Source organism: Culex pipiens, chromosome 3 (genome assembly GCF_016801865.2).
Source record: "Culex pipiens pallens isolate TS chromosome 3, TS_CPP_V2, whole genome shotgun sequence".
Lineage (NCBI taxonomy): Eukaryota > Metazoa > Arthropoda > Insecta > Diptera > Culicidae > Culex > Culex pipiens.
In genome coordinates this window covers 126603605-126628346 of record NC_068939.1, presented here as the reverse complement: position 1 = coordinate 126628346, position 24742 = coordinate 126603605, and the positions used below count along the sequence as shown (strand labels likewise).

The following is a 24742-nucleotide window of genomic DNA, read 5'->3' as shown; positions in this document are numbered from 1 at the left end:
CGTAACAAGCAAGAGGTCGTCGGATTTTGACCCCGGATCATGTGCGTATAGCACCAGTGGATATGGTAGACTACTATATGAATGTAATGGGATGTACATGGTCATCCAAGGACTCCCTGGAGTTAAGATCTATGAGTCTACCGCCGTAACAAGCAAGAGGTCGTCGGATTTTGACCCCGGATCATGTGCGTATAGCACCAGTGGATATGGTAGACTACTATATGAATGTAATGGGATGTACATGGTCATCCAAGGACTCCCTGGAGTTAAGATCTACGAGTGTACCGCCGTAACAAGCAAGAGGTCGTCGGATTTTGACCCCGGATCATGTGCGTATAGCATCAGTGGATATGGTAGACTACTATATGAATGTAATGGGATGTACAAGGTCATCCAAGGACTCCCTGGAGTTAAGATCTATGAGTCTACCGCCGTAACAAGCAAGAGGTCGTCGGATTTTGACCCCGGGTCATGTGCGTATAGCATCAGTGGATATGGTAGACTACTATATGAATGTAATGGGATGTACATGGTCATCCAAGGACTCCCTGGAGTTAAGATCTACGAGTCTACTGCCGTAACAAGCAAGAGGTCGTCGGATTTTGACCCCGGATCATGTGCGTATAGCACCAGTGGATATGGTAGACTACTATATGAATGTAATGGGATGTCCATGGTCATCCAAGGACTCCCTGGAGTTAAGATCTACGAGTCTACCGCCGTAACAAACAAGAGGTCATCGGCTTTTGACCCCGGATCATGTGCGTATAGCATCAGTGGATATGGTAGACTACTATATAAATGTGTTGGGCTCCCTGGAGTTAAGATACGATACGAGTTTACCGCCGTAACAAAAAAGAGGTCGCCGTTTGGCTAAAGTGGTAAGCAAGGACTTTTGTTCATCGTTCAAACTTAAATATTTCGATAACTTTACATCGATTGTAGATCTTAACTCCAGGGAGTCCTTGGATGACCATGTACATCCCATTACATTCATATAGTAGTCTACCATATCCACTGATGCTATACGCACATGATCCGGGGTCAAAATCCGACGACCTCTTGCTTGTTACGGCGGTAGACTCATAGATCTTAACTCCAGGGAGTCCTTGGATGACCATGGACATCCCATTACATTCATATAGTAGTCTACCATATCCACTGATGCTATACTCACATGATCCGGGGTCAAAATCCGACGACCTCTTGCTTGTTACGGCGGTAGACTCGTAGATCTTAACTCCAGGGAGTCCTTGGATGACCATGTACATCCCATTACATTCATATAGTAGTCTACCATATCCACTGATGCTATACTCACATGATCCGGGGTCAAAATCCGACGACCTCTTGCTTGTTACGGCAGTAGACTCGTAGATCTTAACTCCAGGGAGTCCTTGGATGACCATGTACATCCCATTACATTCATATAGTAGTCTACCATATCCACTGATGCTATACGCACATGACCCGGGGTCAAAATCCGACGACCTCTTGCTTGTTACGGCGGTAGACTCATAGATCTTAACTCCAGGGAGTCCTTGGATGACCTTGTACATCCCATTACATTCATATAGTAGTCTACCATATCCACTGATGCTATACGCACATGATCCGGGGTCAAAATCCGACGACCTCTTGCTTGTTACGGCGGTACACTCGTAGATCTTAACTCCAGGGAGTCCTTGGATGACCATGTACATCCCATTACATTCATATAGTAGTCTACCATATCCACTGGTGCTATACGCACATGATCCGGGGTCAAAATCCGACGACCTCTTGCTTGTTACGGCGGTAGACTCGTAGATCTTAACTCCAGGGAGTCCTTGGATGACCATGTACATCCCATTACATTCATATAGTAGTCTACCATATCCACTGATGCTATACGCACATGACCCGGGGTCAAAATCCGACGACCTCTTGCTTGTTACGGCGGTAGACTCATAGATCTTAACTCCAGGGAGTCCTTGGATGACCATGGACATCCCATTACATTCATATAGTAGTCTACCATATCCACTGGTGCTATACGCACATGATCCGGGGTCAAAATCCGACGACCTCTTGCTTGTTACGGCGGTAGACTCGTAGATCTTAACTCCAGGGAGTCCTTGGATGACCATGTACATCCCATTACATTCATATAGTAGTCTACCATATCCACTGATGCTATACGCACATAATCCGGGGTCAAAATCCGACGACCTCTTGCTTGTTACGGCGGTAGACTCATAGATCTTAACTCTAGGGAGTCCTTGGATTACCATGGACATCCCGAAGTACCCATAGACCTTTGAGAAACATAAAATTTTAGTAAACAAATATATTTAAAAAAAATGTTTTTCAAATATTTTAATTTTAAACTTTTAATATTTATTTTTATAATCGTACAAAAAATGCTAGCTGTGGACCCCCCGAACTTGACAACTTTTTTATACATTTGTATTGGTTGTTTCCGTTGTGCTTAAAGGAAATGGCTATGCACCAGGCGCCTCCATATTTTTGTAGATGGCTCATATAGTTGGGAGGAGACGCAAGTTTTTTTTAAATTGTTCGATTTTTTTATGTTAAAAAATTTACCAGCTTCTCGTCAGTCCGCGTGGACATAAAATCAAATTCTGTCGATTGCATCGGATTCGGGGATGCCTTTTCTCTGAGGAACCGATGAGATATCGTCAATCCCTTGACACAAGTTTTGTTTTGTCGAGTAGTGTTATTACCATGATTTTTTTTTCTGTGTACAATCCAAAATTTTGCATGCAATATTTAAAAGTAACCTTAAGTACTTTGTAGAAAAACAATTCGGTCCTGTTTATTTTTTTTATTTTAGGGTACACGTGTTTCTGTTTTTGCTGACTCTCGAGTTGAGTCTGTGCAGTAATTGCCCTCAATTTGTGTAGGTCAGTGTAACGAATATTAAAGTTATTCCGATATTTAAAAATCTAGCCAAAGATTTGAAAATAGAGTCCAAACTCGATTGTACGAAGGCCTTGGAAAAATCTCACTTTGAAAAAACGAACCACATTTTTTTCAAGTTATAATTTTGATTGTCGAGTTTGAGTATGACCCCTCAACTATGCTTAAGTGATTTTTTAAATGATAGGAGTAGAAAATTTCCAATGGTTGTATCAAATTTCACGATAATATAATTACAATTTTTCGATATTATAACAAAAATATCAAAAAACCTTCCATTTTAGTCCAAATTATATCGACCTGAACAGCACTCTTCAACCCACCGTGCTGGTAATCAGCATTACTCCACGGCGTCTTCGGTCATTGTACCTCTACCATCATCATCATTATCACCATCATCATCATCATCGCTGTTTCTGCCCACTTGTACACACCTCCTCCAGACCAGTCCTTCCACCTTCTTCCTCACCATTCTCACATGTCACCTCACTTCACGAGAAACCAAAACATCCAGCAAAGAGCGAGCGCGCGAACAGACGGAAAAAGAAACCAAAAAGAGAACCTAACCTCCCCATGTGTGCCTTGTACGCTGAGGTAATATCAACATTGTACTCCACTTTACACTCCTCTTTCTTCCATTCCTCGCCTCATTCACAACTCCTTCAGCCCACAACTCCATCAAAACAATCAAAACTCGCTCTCACTCACTGTTTTGCTCTCTTTGCGCGCTCGCTCTCCCGCAATGCACTTTCCTCGCGCGATGCATCGCGAGGTGTTCGCTCGCGAGCCTCACTCAGTCAAAGCCTACTCTCTGCGGTGAGAGCACGCGCTCGTTCGTTCGTTCGTTGAGCCTTCTTTTGATCGTGTTTACCGCGTTCGTCGTCGTCGCGATCGTGATTTTTTCTTTTGTTCATTTCGATGCAAAAAGTGCAACCGGGCACACAAGTCGCGCGCGGGGGCTTGTCAAGGCTTGTTCGTTTTTTCGAACGTGGTGTGAATTATTAATTAACACCGCACGGTGAGGGAAGAAAGTGCATATTTGTTTTGATTTATTTTTAAGACGCGGATTCGTTTTATTTTTCGTGAGTTGTTCATCTTCCTGACGTTGCTTTGATCGTGCTTCGGTGATCTCTTCAACCGGGTTGTCTAGCAACGATCGATGCGTTGTCCAGATGTGAACTAATTTTAAAGTAGCAGAGTCTTGAGACGCTCACCGGGAGACCTCTTCGGCGTCGCCGTCTGCATCGCGCCTACTTCGACTGATCATCGGCTAAGCCGGTTTTGGTTGAATAATATTATTACACCGGATGGGAAGGCAGCATAAGCTCGCGAGCGCTGACGAGCTCGGCTCACGAGAGGGGTTCGATGTGAGAGAGCGATAAGATAATCTGTGTGTGATAAGAGTCGCTCGGCAAAAAAAGTTGACCGGAAAACCGTTTTTTACAGTATTTTATCGCAAAAATCGAAGAAAAAAGGTGGCAAGCCAACTTGCCTGAATGTTTACATAAAAAATCAATTCGTAACGAATCCGCAGCTTTCTGTGTTGAAGTTAAGTGTTGTGTTTAAACAAGCAAAAAGAAAAAAAAAACGAGCCAAGTGTTTCAAGCTCTCAGTATCAATAAAACGCGAAGAGAGCAAAACAAAGTCGTCGAGGGCCTGTTATCTTGAAACAGCGTGAATAGTGTGTAGTGTTTGAGAATGAAACGGTGAAGAAACGCGAAGTGAGGAAGAAAGAACGAATCGCTCGTGAGTGATTCGAGAGAAAAAAATCAAATCGAATCGATGAGGATTCTGGAGAGCGGTCGTGCCAATTTCGTGGCTTACGAAACGTGACAAAATTTTAAACAAACAAAAGATTTTGACCAACGGAACGAGTTTGGTTGAGTCGAATTGGCGGAGTTGGTTTTGTTTATGTTTACGTCTGGTGATTGCGGAGAGGATATTCGGCGTTGCGAGTTGGAAACAGCATCCAGCAGTGGGGACTTTGTGTAAGTTTGTTTGGAGATTTTAATGATTTAATGTAAACAGTGGGGTACAGTTTCGTAAAATGATTCCGGTTGATTTTAGTGAATTAAATCTGGAACCACGACATTGTAAACCTCAAGCGATATTTCAGCAAATACATTTCATTACTTGCCAATTTTTGCCCTTAGTAGGCCCTTTTAAAAATATGAATTTGATTTTTTCAAATTATTCATATTCTCCTTGTTTTTTTAAATCTAATTGAAACTTTTTTATATTCTGTTAAAAATTATACTAACATCAGCTTCAGTAGTTTATTAATGCTTCTCAAAATTTCGTGAATATTTTTGTCAGTTAGCAAAAAAAATAATAATAAAAAAATTGCAATTTTATGAGAAAGTTGTTGGAAAACGCATCATACACTAGCGCAGTTGGTTTGCCATCATTAATCTTCAAAAAAAAGTTTCGGTGAAGAAATGTTTTGCAGAAAAAAGTTTTTTGCGCTTGCTCTACCATTACCCGGGTTGACATTTATAGGATTGCAATTTATTTTTAGTATATTTTCCAACTGGTAAGGACGTTGCAAATATTTTTCAAAGATAATGGGGTAATTCTACGCCAACTCACACAGCAGTTGCCCCGACCCCTCTTCGATTTACGTGAAACTTTGTCCTAAGGGGTAACTTTTGTCCCTGATCACGAATCCGAGGTCCGTTTTTTGATATCTCGTGACGGAGGGGCTGTACGACCCCTTCCATTTTTGAACATGTGAAAAAAGAGGTGTTTTTCAATAATTTGCAGCCTGAAACGGTGATGAGATAGAAGTTTGATGTCAAAGAGACTTTTATGTAAAATTAGACGCCCGATTTGATGGCGTACTCAGAATTACGAAAAAACGTATTTTTCATCGAAAAAAACACTTAAAAAGTTTTAAAAATTCTCCCATTTTCCGTTACTCGACTGTAACATTTTTTGGAACATGTCATTTTATGGGAAATTTAATGTACTTTTCGAATCTACATTGACCTAGAAGGGTCATTTTTTCATTTAGAACAAAATTTTTCATTTTAAAATTTCGTGTTTTTTCTAACTTTACAGGGTTATTTTTTAGAGTGTAACAATGTTGTACAAAGTTGTAGAGCCGACAATTACAAAAATTTTGATATGTAGACATAAGGGGTTTGCTTATAAACATCACGAGTTATCGCGATTTTACGAAAAAAAGTTTTGAAAAAGTTACTTTCTGCGTTTTTCTTCGTTTCGTCGTCCGTGTCTGTCGCGGGTGACTATGAACGGCCATGATCGATGACGACCAACTTTTTCAAAACTTTTTTTCGTAAAATCGCGATAACTCGTGATGTTTATAAGCAAACCCCTTATGTCTATATATCAAAATTTTTATAATTGTCTGCTCTACAACTTTGTACAACATTGTTACACTCTAAAAAATAACCCTGCAAAGTTAGAAAAAACACGAAATTTTAAAATGAAAAATTTTGTTCTAAATGAAAAAATGACCCTTCTGGGTCAATGTAGATTCGAAAAGTACATTAAATTTCCCATAAAATGACATGTTCCAACATTGTTTACAGTCAAGTAACGGAAAATGGGAGAATTTTTAAAACTTTTTTAGTGTTTTTTTTTTGATGAAAAATACGTTTTTTCGGAATTCTGAGTACGCCATAAAATCGGGCGTCTAATTTTACATAAAAGTCTCTTTGACACCAAATTTCTATCTCATCACCGTTTCAGGCTGCAAATTATTGAAAAACACCTCTTTTTTCGCATGTTCAAAAATGGAAGGGGTCGTACCGTCCCTCCGTCACGAGATATCAAAGAACGGACCTCGGATTCGTGATCAAGGACAAAAGTTACCCCTTAGGACAAAGTTTCACGCAAATCTAAGAGGGGTCGGGGCAACTTTTCCCGATTTCGTGTGAGTTGGTAGAGAATTACCCAATGTCAAAAAATGGGGTGGCTTTGATGGTCATAGTTTTTGTTGTTAAAATCAGGTTTAAGGTGTTCAAATTTTATTTTTACGCCAAATGTACCATCGCTTAGGTTGCTGATATAGCTTATAATACAAAAAAAATCAATGTTTATATTTAGTTAACTAAGTTTATAACTTTTTAACAAAGTACATATAAATGTTAGGTAAAATTGTTAACGAGTCAGAATAAAATAGTTTTGTTTATAAAATTATCGATTCAAGTTGCGTTTTAAACTGAATCGAAGCACGAATCAAAAGTTTTCACATTTTAAATGACATTTGGTGTACTAAAAATGCCTTAAAATTTTGAAATTTTGTTTAATTATGTTTCAAAAACACACAATTTTTAATATTTACTAACTTCGTTTACCTTTTCCTAGTGGAAAATTGTCCGAAGAATCCGAAAATGCGTTTCATTTTCCGATTTGAAATCATGTTCGTTGAGAAAATCATGACACTTTTGGGAATATGAAAATAATTCTTAATTGTTAAATTTTTGATTATAGTTAACTAACTTTTTAAACTTTTCAAAATTTAATGAAAACTTCTTCTAGAAGTACCTTGAACCTTTCTCTATCCCGGTCAATATGATTCCAAACAATTCCGTAGATAATTTATATTAAATTTTCAAAACAACCTATCCCTCATGGGTTTCCTATGCAGATAGGGCCTTTTGAAAATTTAATCGAGATTGTTCTCTTCATTTTGCGAAAAAAATCTCAAACCTATTAAAGTCACCCCGTTTTACGGTACATTAAAAAACTCTTAACTTTAAATTTTAAAAAAGTGTTTAGCGAATTACATTCCAAATTTCGTTTTAACGCAGTATTAATTCTGATTTTTTGGGAAGATTTTAAAGGAGGGAGGGGGGGGGGGGTCACCTGTGCAGTTGTTTGATATAAAAGTTTCCAATATATCTTAGTATTGACCAAACATGTTTTGTGATTAACATTTAAAAAAAATGGCATCGGTTTACGACCTTCTCTAAAAAAACATAAAAGTTTAACGTAAGCATGAAAACATCTACGTTACTGCAAAAAGATTTTTTTTCTAATTATCTAAAATACTGAGATATACCGGAAAATATGGAAAAGATATCTATGAATTATGCAGTTTTTTAAAAATTGTTTTTTTGTTAGTATGAAATCGCCCCTGGAAAAAAAACTTAAGCAATACAGAACAACAGTAGAAAAAATAATCAGTCTAAAAAAAGATAAGCAATATAAGATTACATTTGAAACATAGTTTTAAGTTCTCATTTATTTATTTATTTATTTTTTGTAGCATCCCAATCAAATTGTTTATAAAAAATGATTTGATTAGGTCCAATACAATCTTTGGTACCTAGTTTAATGATGAATCATGTTTCGGATCATGCCAATGCAAATTCCATTTTTTTACTTTTTTCCTAAAAAAATCATAAAAAAATCTGGAGCCACAAAAAACACAAATTTTCAGGTAAATAAAACTTGATAACTCGACTGTGAACAATTTTGCAATTTTACATAACGTTTATTCCAATACTTTCAATCAAGCGGTGATTTTTTTTTTCTTTTCGCATATTTTATATTTTATTCACAGATCAGAAAAAGCAAAAAGAAAATATTCTTATTTTAAGTTTTAAATGTAGTTTTAAAAGTTTGCTGAAATTTCAGCAAGTTTTTTGTTTGGCCCAATCGGCCAGTCCCTACGTTGTGTTCTAACTCTTTGTGGGACTGCCGGAACCAACAACTCACGGACGACGGTGGAGCTTCAGGGACGATGGCGGACGCAGACTTTTCTCACCGAACAAGTAAAACACGGTGGTTTTAAAGGCTCCGAGAGGCCACCTGCCTCCTCGGAGGTTCAACACAGAAGAACTTTATTTCACAATTATACAAAATACGAAATCTTAAATCTAAATCACAGAAATAACATCACGAAGATAAACAATAACAAACGTGACAGTCTGTACTGTCAACCTACTAGCGCTCCCAGCGGTCAATGAGGGAAACACTGCGTGACCGGGGGGTAATACAAAATTATGTCATAATAGGGTCCGCGACCCAACATTTTTATTTACTGAAAAAAAATCAATGATGAGCAGATTTCAGTAAAGTTACTTCAATTCAGGTAAAGATTGTTTGACGTTAATAAACTCATGAACATATATTTTTTCCAAGAACTTTTAAGTGTATTATCAATGTTTGGTTCAAAAGTTCAAGATTTGTTATAACTTTTTTAAACTTATATCAGATACTGAAAAAGTTTATTCAATGATAATTTGATTTTTTGGCAACAACTTACCCCTACTTTTTTTTAAATTTGTCCAAACATGCTCAAAATTATTATCAACCCAGGAAAATGCATTTGAATTTGTTTGAAGTTGATTTATTTTAGAAATTTCAACTTTTTTTTTCAAATTTGTAAAAGTTTTTTTCATTTATTTATGTAACATTTATGTGTACTTCTTGAAGTAAACTGAAATTTAATTCATCAATAATCTATAAATTAAAACTCAACCAGTAGCTGAAAAAAGCAAAATTGAATTTTTCAAATAATAAAAATTATCAGAGTTTCACAAATTCAATCAAAATGTTTAAACCAATCCCGATTGAAATCGAAAACGACTGCTCATCAGCACGCGAAAAATATGGCAAAAATCCGTTAAAAGTGCCATAACTCAACTTAAGAAGTAAAAAAAGCAACCCTAACAGCATCCAGTAGAGCGAGGAAGTCAAGAGGAATGAAAAAAACGACACAAACGCAGAATAAAAATACTACGCATAATGCGCGATACGAGACGAAGTTCAAATCTGTGGAATCAGCTCGAAGAAAAAAAAAAAAGATACGAAATTAGGTTCAAAAATGAAGATTTTTTTTTTTGTGCAGCTTAAGCTTAAATATTTTTCTTGTTTTTTTCCTTGTGTTTATTGAAACTTTAAAAAAAGCCTTCAAGGAAGTCTTTACTCACTATTAGGGAGCTACATTTAATTTTTAAATCAACTCGGTGGCGGCATGGATGAATGCGAACAGATTTATTTAAAAAAAAGTTTATTCTTCTCTTCCTCTTCCTTTGGCGAAAAACATATTGTTTGGGTCGTTTTGTGACGAACAAGAGTAAAACATAACACACCAAAAAGAAAAAAAGAAGCGCAATACTAAATAAACGAATGAAAGAGTTGAACATAAAAATCCTCCAACTTGATCAACTACCGGCCGCGGCCAGTCGCGACATTCGCGCGGATCAATGGCCGCAGAGAAGCGAGCAAAAAAAGAGGCTGCCTGACCAGCTTAACTCCGGCCGCAGACCGCCGAACCTCGGGACCAGAACAAATTGTGCGCTCGTGGACAATTACCCCGGCCTCAACAGCAGCCGTGGACCCAGCTGATGGATGAGATGACCGACGCGGTCGGTGGAGAGTGCGAAAGGCCGTTGAATGGGCTGTTGTGGAGAGTGGCGCGGATTTTTTTTTTTAAGCAGATTGAGCTGTGTGAGCTGTGGAATTGTTTGGACGTGTGTCCGATTTACGCGAGCTGGAACTCGGCTAATCGGGAGCTAATTTGAGTTTGACAGAAAGGAAAAGTGACAGACATAAATAAGATTGAACAAATTCATAACTAAAAACAAAACAAAAATTAAAATTTAATAACCAGAAAAAGAACGAAAAAATATAACTAACTATACAACTGAAATCAGCACAACTGAAAATAGAACAACTGAAAACAAAACAACTCAATGCAGAACAATATAAAACCGAACAACTGAACATAGAACAACTGAACACAGTTCAACTGAAAACAGATTATCTGAAATCAGAACAACGAGAACAGCTTCAAATAGAAAAACTTAAAAGAAAACTACTTAACAGAACAACACAAATATAACAACTACAAAAAACAACTGATAACAGAATAACTCAAAGCAGAACAACTCAAAACAGAAAAACTCTAAACAAAACTACTGAAAAGAGAACAACTTAAAACAGAACACCAAAAAAAGACCAACTAAAAACAAAACAGAATAACTGATAGAATCAACATTATTCAGAACAACTAAAAACAGAACAACCTGAAACAGATCTTTTGAAAAGTGAAAAACTGAAAATATAACAACTCAAAACAGAACAACTCAGAAATAAAACAACACCATAAAGGATAACTAAAAGGAGAACACCTTAACAGAACAACACAGAAAATAACAACTTTAAAACAAAACAACAGAAAACAGAACAACAGACCAACTTGAAACAGAACATTAAAACTTGAAACAGAAATGCACAAAAAAGAACAACTTGAAACAGAAGACTAAAGAACCAAAGAACTAAAGAACTAAAGAACTAAAGAACTAAAGAACTAAAGAACTAAAGAACTAAAGAACTAAAGAACTAAAGAACTAAAGAACTAAAGAACTAAAGAACTAAAGAACTAAAGAACTAAAGAACTAAAGAACTAAAGAACTAAAGAACTAAAGAACTAAAGAACTAAAGAACTAAAGAACTAAAGAACTAAAGAACTAAAGAACTAAAGAACTAAAGAACTAAAGAACTAAAGAACTAAAGAACTAAAGAACTAAAGAACTAAAGAACTAAAGAACTAAAGAACTAAAGAACTAAAGAACTAAAGAACTAAAGAACTAAAGAACTAAAGAACTAAAGAACTAAAGAACTAAAGAACTAAAGAACTAAAGAACTAAAGAACTAAAGAACTAAAGAACTAAAGAACTAAAGAACTAAAGAACTAAAGAACTAAAGAACTAAAGAACTAAAGAACTAAAGAACTAAAGAACTAAAGAACTAAAGAACTAAAGAACTAAAGAACTAAAGATCGGACCTGAAGAACCAAACAAAAGACAAAAGACAAAAGACAAAAGACAAAAGACAAAAGACAAAAGACAAAAGACAAAAGACAAAAGACAAAAGACAAAAGACAAAAGACAAAAGACAAAAGACAAAAGACAAAAGACAAAAGACAAAAGACAAAAGACAAAAGACAAAAGACAAAAGACAAAAGACAAAAGACAAAAGACAAAAGACAAAAGACAAAAGACAAAAGACAAAAGACAAAAGACAAAAGACAAAAGACAAAAGACAAAAGACAAAAGACAAAAGACAAAAGACAAAAGACAAAAGACAAAAGACAAAAGACAAAAGACAAAAGACAAAAGACAAAAGACAAAAGACAAAAGACAAAAGACAAAAGACAAAAGACAAAAGACAAAAGACAAAAGACAAAAGACAAAAGACAAAAGACAAAAGACAAAAGACAAAAGACAAAAGACAAAAGACAAAAGACAAAAGACAAAAGACAAAAGACAAAAGACAAAAGACAAAAGACAAAAGACAAAAGACAAAAGACAAAAGACAAAAGACAAAAGACAAAAGACAAAAGACAAAAGACAAAAGACAAAAGACAAAAGACAAAAGACAAAAGACAAAAGACAAAAGACAAAAGACAAAAGACAAAAGACAAAAGACAAAAGACAAAAGACAAAAGACAAAAGACAAAAGACAAAAGACAAAAGACAAAAGACAAAAGACAAAAGACAAAAGACAAAAGACAAAAGACAAAAGACAAAAGACAAAAGACAAAAGACAAAAGACAAAAGACAAAAGACAAAAGACAAAAGACAAAAGACAAAAGACAAAAGACAAAAGACAAAAGACAAAAGACAAAAGACAAAAGACAAAAGACAAAAGACAAAAGACAAAAGACAAAAGACAAAAGACAAAAGACAAAAGACAAAAGACAAAAGACAAAAGACAAAAGACAAAAGACAAAAGACAAAAGACAAAAGACAAAAGACAAAAGACAAAAGACAAAAGACAAAAGACAAAAGACAAAAGACAAAAGACAAACGGCTGGAAAAGGAAGACTGAAGCCTGAACACTGAACACTGAAAACAAAAAAAAATTAAAGACAATAGACTGAAACTGAGACTAAAAGGGAGATAATTAAACTGTTTTTAACTATTTGAAAATTAATTTTAATCCTATTTAGATCACCAGCAGTGATCTAAAACCCCGGATACATTCAAAAGTTGCTACTCATCCAATAAAAAGCACTAATTAGCAGACCAATTTCGCTGCTGGCAAGCTTCAAATCATCCCTCCAGCGTCCAAAGCAACTTCCGTGTTCAAAACCCCACCAAACTGATCATGCGATGTGGCCATTAATCCCCTCTAAATGCCCATTTGAGTGGCCAAACTTTTCCCCTCGAGCAATCCTTCTAATCTGACAGCCCCGCTGCCCACAGACGACCTTCGAACAATCTTGTTTTTTTTGGCTTCAGGACGTTCATCAACTTCCAGTGTAACCGAAGGATGCTGGCCAAGGTTGCTGAAGACTCGAGTTACGGGGAAACGCATCCCCGAAATAATTGGCTGACGCGCGCGAAACTAACCCGAAATCGTTGCAGCCAAGAAGCAAAAGCGATTAAAAGTGACTAAATGCTCTGTTGCTGACTTTCAGGGCTGAACGCAAAATTCCGGGAAATTTTACGCGAACCACGAAAGCGCAACTTGACGAGGGTCTCCAAGCTGCGGGATTGTTTTCGTGTATGCTTTTTCGAGGTCTTTACCGTGGAAGATATGTTTTACCGTGCTGCGACAATTGCTGGATGTTTATGTTATTGGTGTAACTTCAATGCAACTTAATAAACCAAAATAATCGGTGTTTGTTACTAATGTGCAACATTTTTGTAACAAACAAGTTGTACATCAATTTCTTAACTGTGAAGTTTGCTGAACTAGCAAACAAGTTTAGCAAAATATCTTGTAATCAGTGTCTGACAAAAATACAATGGTTTATTTTGGACGTTGCAACTGTTGTGCAACAAGTTTGAAAGTATTTGTTAAATTTTCTTACAACAACTTGTATCAAACAACGAAATGTTGCAATCTAGTTGCAACGGAAACTTGTTTGCAACTTTTATGTTGCAAATAAGTTGCAAATAAGTTTCAATGGCAAAATTCAACCAGATTTCCAGATTTTTTCTTTTTGCAAGACCAGTTTATAAACCGATTAGTCCGGAATCAACCCCCAGAACGGTACCCATCTTTGCGCAACTCGTCCGAAAGATGACACTCCTGATGAATGAGGCATTTCGGTGGAATAACCTTCTGCCAGTCAGTCGGTCATCCGTTGCACGGTTGTGATATAATGTGTGTCTGGCCTTCCCGTTTTGGATGAATGAGTTGTGCAACGGAAATTTTCGATAAAAAAATGGAATGTTGGGAAAAGCAAATTTAAAGAACCTTGTCTTTGATTTATGCACTTTGATTGAACTGTTTTTTGGTAACTTTCTAACTTTTGTTTCAGGAATTCTTCGAAATTTGAAGGAGGAAGCAATCCATCTTGAAATATATCAATATGTCAGTTGAAAATTCCTCTCAATTTGGTACTTTTTGCAACATCTTCCAACTTTTCATCCCATGCAAAATCGTGCCGAGCTGATTATTAGGAGCTAAGCGGCCCACAACAACAACGAGCGAAAAACAAATCAATTGCATGCACTATCATAATTTACTCGTTAAATACCCTGGCCCAGGTGCTGCCGGGACCCAGCAGCCAGCAGCAGAATTAATCACGGAGGAAACTTATTAACCCAGCAAATCGATTAATTCCTGTGCTCGCGAGCGCGCTCCGAAGTTTAGGACCGTCCCTTAAGGTGACTTTGAGTATCAACTGGGTTATTTGGCGAGGATTTTCACTTCTTTTTAATATTGGTAGCTTTTGGTAACCTCTCATTTTGGTTAGTTGTACAACTTGTTTTCTTATTGGAAGGGCTATCCGAGTTTTGCTGTTTGGTAGCTTGATGTTTTGGTAACCTGGCTGATTGGTAACAAGAATAATTGGTAACTTGGTTAACAAGCCATGTGATATCTTGGTAGTTTGGCTTCTTGGTAACTTGCCGTCTTGGTAGTTTGAGTTCGTGGTTGCTATGAAAGATTTGCTTTTTGAGTACCGTAAAACGGGGTGACTTTGATAGCCGGGGTGACTTTGATAGGTTTGCGATTTTTCCGCAAAATGAAGAGTACAATTAAAATACGTAAGGAATGGTTCAGAAACATACTGACCGTGGTAGAGAAGTGTTCAAAGTACCTCATGAAGAACTTTTCATAAATTTTTCAAAAGTTTATAAAGTTAGTTAACTATAGTTAAGAAAATGTGGATGAAAGTCATTATTTTAAACTTCTCAAAGTGTCATGATTTTCTCAATGAACATGATTTTTAATCGGAAAACGGAATGCATTTTCGGATTCTTTGGAAAATTTTCCACTAGGAGAAGGTTAAATAAGTTTGTAAATAATAAATAATATGTGTTTTTGAAACACAATTAAAAAAAATCTCCAAATTTATAGGCAAATTCAGTTGAACAAATTTCATGTAAAATGTGAAAACTTGTGATTCATGCTTTGTATTCAGTTTAAAATGCAATATAAATCGATAATTTTATAAACAAAACTATTTTTAACAAATTTCAGGCAAAATTCCGACTTTTTAACAATTTTACCTAAAATTTATATGTACTTTGTTAAAAAGCTTATAAACTTAGTTAACTTAATATAAACATTGATTTTTTTTCTTACAAACTATATCAGCTACTTTAGTGATGGTACATTTAACGTACAAATAAAGTTTGGACATCTTAAATATGATTTTAACAAGAAAAACTATGATTATCAAAGTCACCCCGGAATTAAAACCAAGCATTTTTTACGTAACTATTTTTCTAAACACTATCGAAAAAACTTTTTTTTCCAAAATAGTGCATGGACTTTGTGTGGCCTACCCCAGTACATGTTTTAAAAATAATAATCTTGAGAAAAACCTTACCTGTTGGAAAATATTCTAAAAACAAATTAAAATCCTATCAAAGTCACCCCGGTTTACGGTATTTGAGATTTTACACTGCTACCAATGTTTCACTTTTTAGCCGATTGATTGCTTAAAGTTTGATGGTAACATGAAGTCTTGGTAGCATCGATTTTTGGTAACTAGAAATCTTAGTTACTCGATAAAGAAGCCATGTGAAGTTTTGCTCTTTGCTAGTTTGACTACCTGAAAGAGAAAATAATTTGAAGTCATGGTAATTTGGTATGCATGCCAGGTGAAGTGTTGATAACATAAAGTAACACGGCTACCAATGAATTACTATTTGAAAATTCGACAACTTGAAATTCGAAGCTACCCCAAAGTCATACTATCTTTCTTTGTAAATGTGTTGGTAACTTGACAGCTTATTTACACGGCATCCTAAAAATTATTTTGGTAACCTTTTGCAATGGTAAAATAAACTCTTGGTAACTTGCCGTTTTGTTTACAAGATGTCTTGTTTATCTGTTTGCTTGGTAACTTGTTGATTTTGGTAGCTGGTTTTTTAAGTCATTTTACTTAATTTGGTATCATGCTTGGCAATTGATTTGGCGTATTGGTAACTTGAATTTTGGTAGCCTGATTGCCTGATATCTTAAGGAATCTGTTATCTATCATTTTGGAAAGACTGAATTTTGGAATTTTGGAATTTTAGCCGGGAACCGTGGTGTAGGGGTAAGCGTGATTGCCTCTCACCCAGTCGGCCTGGGTTCGATCCCAGACGGTCCCGGTGGCATTTTTCGAGACGAGATTTGTCTGATCACGCCTTCCATCGGACGGGAAGTAAATGTTGGCCCCGGACTAACCAAAAGGTTAGGTCGTTAGCTCAGTCCAGGTGTAGGAGTCGTCTCCCTGGGTCCTGCCTCGGTGGAGTCGCTGGTAGGCAGTTGGACTAACAATCCAAAGGTCGTCAGTTCGAATCCCGGGGTGGATGGAAGCTAAGGTGTAAAAAGAAGTTTGCAATTGCCTCAACAATCAAGCCTTCGGACACTTAGTTTCGAGTAGGAATCTCGCAATCGAGAACCCCAAGGCAATGCTGTAGAGCGAATAATATGATTTTTTTTTTGAATTTTGGTCAACTTGCTAATTGTAACATTGAAACATGATTGCATGGTTCTTGGTAGCATTGTCTATTGGTAGCTTAGGCATGGAATTTTGATAACTTGGGTAGCCATAGTAACTAGAATTTTAGAATATTTTGGTAGGTTGGCTAAATCAATCAGCTTATTCGTGATTTCTGTTTACTGTTCTGGTTAGTAGCATTTTATGCAATTTGTCATCTCTTGAATTAATCGTTCTTCACAACAATCTTGGTAACTTGGCATTGTTGTCTACACTTAACTTTGTAGTAAACATATTTTTATAATGTAATTTTAGGATTCTTAGTAGCGTTACTTTTTGAAAGAAATCAAATGACCTATGTCTTGGTAGCTTTGAATATTGGTTACCATAATCTGTTGGTAACGTTTTGGTAATGAAATATTTTAGTACTTTGGCTTTCTAATAAATTGACGGTTATCTAACTTTGTAACCATATAAAAGTATATTGGCTATCAAACCGTCTTGGTAGCCAGTTTGACCTTAAATCAAAGTCCCTCCTCCCAACGGTATTTTCAAACCAACTTACAATAAACGTCGCTAACATTCCACGCGGTCACGGTCGGTAAACCGTCCGCAAAAGGGAGGCAAACGAGTCTAACATAATCGATTCGCGTGGAAAGTCCAATAGCTCATCAACGGCGGTCTCGTTTAGTTTGCTAGTTTTTCTTCGTTTGCCTCCGTCTATAAAGTATACAGTTTGTAATGGAAGTGTTCTATACACATCCGAGAGAGCGTCACGACCAGAGTTCTGAACAAACCGATCAACGCGATGACCTTTCGCCGTTAGTGTTGTTGTTTTTGTTCCACAGAACCCTTCAGCTCATCGTCCACTCATAAAACTTGTTCTCGACTCCATCGTACATTTATTGTAATTATTACCACTTATTTACAATATTCACTGATTATGAAGTTCCCTCGCGTATAGGCTCTTGCCCAAGCGTTCCTTCGTTGGCTTCCGTCAGTCGTTTACGGCCGCAGCCTTTATGCCTTGGCCTGAAGTCGCGCGATAAGAAAACGAGGTTCTTAATCACCCTTTGCTCAAGCCATGGGAGGTTTGCTAGAATGACCGACGCACTGTTGTTTTGAACCGGAGTGGAGTTAATGAAAAATGTCATAAGCACTTTGAGTGGAGCGGACTACCTGAAAGGTAGTCTTGCCCGGGGGTGCATCCAATATCTGAGCCGGTTAGTTCTTGGTGAGGTTTTGCGGAAAGTTCCCAAATTGACACTTCAATTATGAATCGCTTGCAGGTTGGTGCGGTTATGGGTTCTATGGCAAGAATTTAGATTGAATTTGTTCATTATAATTTCAATTATTGTTCATTCAAACTTTTCAAGAGCATAGCAGTACTTGTACTATTCTAAAATATTCAATTTCCAATTTCCATTTTCCAATTTCCAATTTCCAATTTCCAATTTCCAATTTCCAATTTCCAATTTCCAATTTCCAATTTCCAATTTCCAATTTCCAATTTCCAATTTTCAATTTCCAATTTCCAATTTCCAATTTCCAATTTCCAATTTCCAATTTCCAATTTCCAATTTCCAATTTCCAATTTCCAATTTCCAATTTCCAATTTCCAATTTCCAATTTCCAATTTCCAATTTCCAATTTCCAATTTCCTATTTTCAATTTCCAATTTCCAATTTCCAATTTCCAATTTCCAATTTCCAATTTCCAATTTCCAATTTCCAATTTCCAATTTCCAATTTCCAATTTCCAATTGCCAATTTCCAATTTCCAATTTCCAATTTCCAATTTCCAATTTCCAATTTCCAATTTCCAATTTCCAATTTCCAATTTCCAATTTCCAATTTCCAATTTCCAATTTCCAATTTCCTATTTCCAATTTCCAATTTCCAATTTCCAATTTCCAATTTTCAATCTTCAATTTTCAATTTCCAATTTCCAATTTTCAATTTTCAATTTCCAATTATTAATTGGTCAATTTGTCAATTTGCATTTTTTTTATTTATGCTATTATTATCTTTTTTAAAATTGATTTCTGTTTTTGTTACCACACTTGGAGTTGATATCGTTGCTTTTCAAGTTCATGAATAACATTAAGTTATTTTTAGTAATGACTTAAAATGTATGATAAAACCAATTAAAATGTATAACTTACGTCAACTCCCAACCAATGACTAATTTGCCAATCTCTTTCTCATTCCAGAACTCAAACAAAACTCTGATTGCGCTGCAGAACAAAAGTCGCACGACTTTTCGATATCAGTTACTTCCCAACAGCGGAAACAACCCCCTTCAAAGTCCTGCCCTATCAACTCTGCGACTCCCAGCATCATCACATTGCAGTTTGAGCTGTTATGTAAAGTGGCAGTAATAGGTCTTCGCATTAAATCGTTATTAAATCATCGAATCCAATCGGTCAGCCAGAGAGTGGAGCAAAATCGTGATTCGTGGCCAAACCGAGTTCAAACCCGAGAGGTTCAGTTTAGCAAAAATTGTTGCGTGATAAATAGCTGGTCGCTTGTGAAACTTTGCCTTCAGAAACCGAGGCAAGGCCCTTTTGAAGGCAAGAAGTAGTCGTCGGGTGTGGAAAGATGAAATTAGTCGTGTGAGTTATGGTTGCAAATTATAAATAATAAATAAATTGAGGTGTAATAAAGCAATAATAGTAAATCTTGCCCGGCCAGCAGAGTCGGCCCGAGTGGCCTTTGAAGAGAGAGAGCGGGAGGAGTGCAGAAAAATAGAAGGAATTAGTGGCTGAAGGCTGGTGTGTTATTGTTTCATGGAACCACGAGCCACGTGAAGAGTTGCTGAAAACGGTGCAGATTGGCTGGTTGGTTCGCGTTAAGTGGCAACTTTCTTACAGAGTTGAGACCATGGAGTGAGGAAAAAACGAAGAATTTTGTTTAGTTCTGAAAGACAGAAAGCTTCGAGCTTTGTCAAGATGGGAGCAGAAAATAAAAGGTAAGTTTAAGTTTTTTATATCAAATTCAATGTAAGTGTTAAGAAGCTGCCAAATAATCGACATTCATTTATTTAAAAAAAATCGAAAACGGTTTCTAGATAAAATCAAAAATCTTTTCAAAAGCACTCTACACAATCGGCCCCATCAACATCATCACACGATTGACCAGCTTCATTTTTCCGATTCTGATGCAAATAAATCAAACTCTGTGCCTCAATCTGGCAAGCCAATTGAGCGAATCAAACCAATTGACTAGTGAGCTCGAAATTCTCCCCCAGCCGAGAGAAGTCCAGTTACGATCCGCGTTGTTTGCATTTTGCTGAATTAGGCTCCAGCCTGGTCAAGCCAGCAGTCATTTGCATTATGATTGAGTTATTCAATCGATCCAAATCAGCATTGAACTCGAAAGCAAACAGCTGCCTGACTGGCTCTAATGCCCCATTGGCATTCGTTGGAGGGAAACTCCAAAGCCCAATCTAGATGATGTAAATTGACGTGACACAGCTTCCAAACGGCTCTCTCTCTCTCTATTCCATGTAGGTATGGAGCTTGAAGTGGTTGGGTTGGTGCGATATTGTCGGTTCTTTTGTAGGACAGCAAAGACAAAAAGATCTGAAATGTCTCCAACAATTTATGATAGACGCTACGATACGCTACAAAATTTCACCCTTAATGTACTCATGAAATTTAAGTAAATTTTAGGGTTGATAATTTTACTTGTTTTACTTTTCAAATATTTTTTAAAATGTATTTTTTTAGGGGCTTAGGCTGTGCTTTTACTAACATTGACTATATTTAGGATAAAAAAAGAATGCAACAATTTTTGTTATGTCCCAGACTTTGCCACTGCGTATTTTTTACAATTTAAATGATAATGGTGCCATTCTGTAGCAGAAAATGTGAAAACAAACAAATAATAGAAAACGTGACTTTTAATCTTGAAAAATTATACAGGCAAAATGTAGTGATAGGAGATGGTAGCATAGGTCAAATACTACCAAAACAAACATTAACCAAACAAGATAAATACAAATTAAAAGACTAGAAATAAAACAAGAAAAACATAAAACAAGAGAAGTAATTTTTTTCTTAGAAAAAAAGTTGTAAAAAATAAGGTAAACAAATGTGGGCAGTAGAGAGTTAATAATGTTGATTTAACTGCAAATTTTGAAAATGTAATTTGGATTTCATGGAAAAAAGTATTAATTCAACTGCGTGTAAAAGGCCGGAGTGTAAAATAATGTAACGAAATTTTAATGTAATATTACACGCAGATACATGTAGCCAATCAGTATGGCGAACCTCCAAAATATCAAACACATTTTGGCGTTTATTCTTCCCAGTTGAACGGCATGATAGAAAACAGTCCTCTTCGTTTGGTATGGGTTTAAATTCCTCAGAAAAAAATACAGTCACCATTTTTATTTTTCTGTATTTATTATTTGGCTCAAACTTTGTGGGGGCCTTCCCTATGATCAAAGAAGCCATTATGTTTCATCAGTTCACCCATACAAGTCTCCATACAATGTTGGCAGCTGTTCAAAAAAAAAAAAAATATTCGAAAATTTGAAATTTTTTGAAGGCATTTTATGTTCAATTTCGTGTTTTTTTTTATTTTTTGATATCTTTTTGGCGACAAAAAAACGCAACTTTTGTCATAATGAATTATGAAGTTAAAAATTGCCGCCGAGTTGTGATTTTTTGAAAAATGTTTTTTTTTTGGGAAAAACGGAAATGTTAGTCAAATTTTATTTTGGCTTCAGTTTTCAATGTATACTTGAATTTGCAATCGAAAAGTACTTATTATTTCTTTTTTTAATATGAATTTATTGTACTCAAGGCAATTATTTTGAAATACATTTCTTCGTCATGGCGCTTACGTCACACAGTCAAATCGATGAAAACTATAGATTTTGCTTGTAAATTGCTGTTATAAAACAGTAAAAAAGGTTTGGAAACATATAAAATGCTGGCAGTAGCTAAAACAGTGTGTTTGGGACAACATTGAGTTTTCATAGGAAATTTTGTTTTCCTAAAGTGGCTGTATCTTGGCACTAAAGAGAAATAAACTGATTGTTAAAAAAGCTAAATTGTTCACAAAATTGTTTCCCACAAAATGGTGGTATTGGTTTTTGTGTCACATTTTTTATATGGATTTTTAGAGAAATTCGTAAAAAAAATCATTTTTCCAACTTTAACATGTTGCCAATGAAAAATGACGACTTTCTGGATTAATATGAATATGGAACATTATTGGTAGGACTCTTAACTTTTATTTAAATTGAAATACGGGGCAATTTGAGCGCATTGTTCAAGGTTTCAGAACAAAATATGATATATTTTTTTATGTAAACAGACTATTTTTAGTAAAACGTAAATCGCGAGTTGTAAACGGTTTTTGAGAATTTGTTTCTGAGGCAAAAATCTATCGATATCCGGTTGAGCCCGAAGGTTTCCACCACATCGCAATTTTTGGAACACACTAGTGTCCATGATTGTTAATTCCTGATAATATTTTGTTTAAAAGATCAGAAAATTTCCTATAAAATTGGCATTGACGATTGAAAATTGTGCGATCAAATGGGCGTAATATTGAATAATTGGTGTTCTTTGTCCATTTGACGAGTATAGTTAAGAGGCAGTATTTGTAAATTCTGCTCGGTTTGTTCTAGATGTCGTATCGAGGTGCTCCGATTTGGATGAAACTTTCAGCGTTTGTTTGTCTATACATGAGATGAACTCAAGCCAAATATGAGCCCTCTACGACAATGGGAAGTGGGGTAAAACGGGCATTGAAGTTTGAGTTCGAAAAAACATAAAAAATCTTAAAATTGCTCGCATTTCCGTAAAACTTTATCAACTCCAACTCTCTTAGATGCATTCGAAAGGTCTTTTGAAGCACTTCAAAATGTTCCATAGACATCCAGGATTGGTTTTCCTTTTTCTCTTAGCTTTTGCAAAATAATGTTAAAAATTGATTTTTTTAAAACCTCAATATCTTTTTGCAACAGCCTCCAACACCCATACTCCTATAGGTCAAAAGATAGGTAATTATATGGACTATAAGCCTACGGTATTAACTTTTTGGCCAATCGCCGTTTTTCTCATAGTTTTTCGATTTTTGTACAACAAACATTTTACAACGTTAGTTTTTGCCCTGTAGGCCTCAATAGCGGCACTTTTTGGTCTTAACTTTGTCATGTTTGGAATCCCCGGAAAATTTCACGTTAGTTATAAGTATTGGAGTTGTAAATTAAAGTATGGGTGTTGGAGGCTGTTGCAAAAAGATATTGAGGTTTTAAAAAACAGTATTTTGCAAAAGCTATGAGAAAAAGTCAAACCGATCCTGGATGTTTATAGCCCATTTTGAAGTGCTTCGAAAGACCTTTCAAATGCATCTACGAGAGTTGGAATTGATGAAGTTTTTCGGAAATGCGAGCAATTTTAAGATTTTTTAGGTTTTTTGGACCTTAAACTTCGAAGCCCGTTTTACCCCACTTCCCTTTGTCGTAGAGGGCTCATATTTGACATTTGTTCATCTCATGTATAGACAAACAAACGCTGAAAGTTTCATCCAAATCGGAGCACCTCGATACGACCTGTTACACACTGGTGAAAAACTCGCTCTTAACATTGATCAAAAACAATAATGATACGTTCTCTTGCCTATGGTCAGGCTAATAAATTCCAGATTGGAGATCCCAAAGTGAATCATGCAGTAGAGAAGAGTGCATCAAACGGCATTGCTAGGGGAAATATACCCTTTCTAATCAAACACCTATCTTCGTCATATGGAGAGTTTGATGCTCGATTTAAGCTCCAAAAATACTATTTAGGCTATAAACTTACCAGCAACAGCACCGCCTCAAGTAAGCACGCAAATTTATGCCACTTACTGGCCAAAAAGATCAAATTTAATGCACTTTTGATCATAATTTCTATTTTGCGAGACCATTTCTCATCATTTTGGTGGCACACACATCCACACGCAAGATGAGAGGTTAACTGCTTAACGAAAGCCGCCATCAATATCTTTTCACTTGCGCTAACGATTTCAAAGCGCTTAAGATATAAAATTGCTTCCAACTACCGGCAACATGTTCTTTTGCCCATTAGTTAGTCACTCACTTGAAAAATAATCCCGAAACATGTAAATAATTAGCAAGCACCATCAAAAAAACAAACGCGCCAAGTCGTTTGACGTTTCAATTTTGAATACACATTCCAATCGAAGGCTGAAGAAAACCGAGCGAGGAGCGAAGGCAAATAAAGAACAAAGGGTGGCCACCAACACCACCAACATGCTGCCAGGAAACTGTAAATGCTACTTTTCGTGAGTGTTCGCTTAAAATTTCATCAATTTTTGCAGCACTAAGCAGACCCAAAAGAGCGCTGGAAGAAAAAAAAACTAAGATGAAAATAGAAAAATTGGCGTGACCCAATGCACTCGACTGATTAGAATGCATTTTTGAAATATTTTCTTTACATGTGCTTATCTGTTACCTGTCGAAAGCTCGTTCTTTTGAAAAAGTTGTTTCGAAAACTGATCGGTGCATTTGGGGCCGACGTCAATTCAATCAGCGAAATTTATTCCCTTGTTCGGAGTGAAATTGGAGATTTTTCAAGGGTTGTTCGAAAAATACGTACAAAAATACAAAAATACAAAAATACAAAAATACAAAAATACAAAAATACAAAAATACAAAAATACAAAAATACAAAAATACAAAAATACAAAAATACAAAAATACAAAAATACAAAAATACAAAAATACAAAAATACAAAAATACAAAAATACAAAAATACAAAAATACAAAAATACAAAAATACAAAAATACAAAAATACAAAAATACAAAAATACAAAAATACAAAAATACAAAAAAAATACAAAAATACAAAAATACAAAAATACAAAAATACAAAAATACAAAAATACAAAAATACAAAAATACAAAAATACAAAAATACAAAAATACA

The 24742-nt window shown here is 35.9% G+C and overlaps 1 protein-coding gene across 1 annotated transcript in view; it reads left to right on the top strand.

Annotated features, from left to right (window-relative positions):
• Positions 1–3724: 3724 nt before the first annotated feature.
• Positions 3725–24742, top strand: part of LOC120414410 (semaphorin-5A) — a 340087-nt gene continuing 319069 nt past the window's right edge. The window contains exons 1-2 of the mRNA XM_039575592.2: positions 3725–4910; positions 19005–19762. Coding sequence (XP_039431526.2) covers positions 19743–19762 — 20 coding nt within the window. The 5' untranslated portion in view covers positions 3725–4910; positions 19005–19742. The remainder of the gene's footprint in view (positions 4911–19004; positions 19763–24742) is intronic.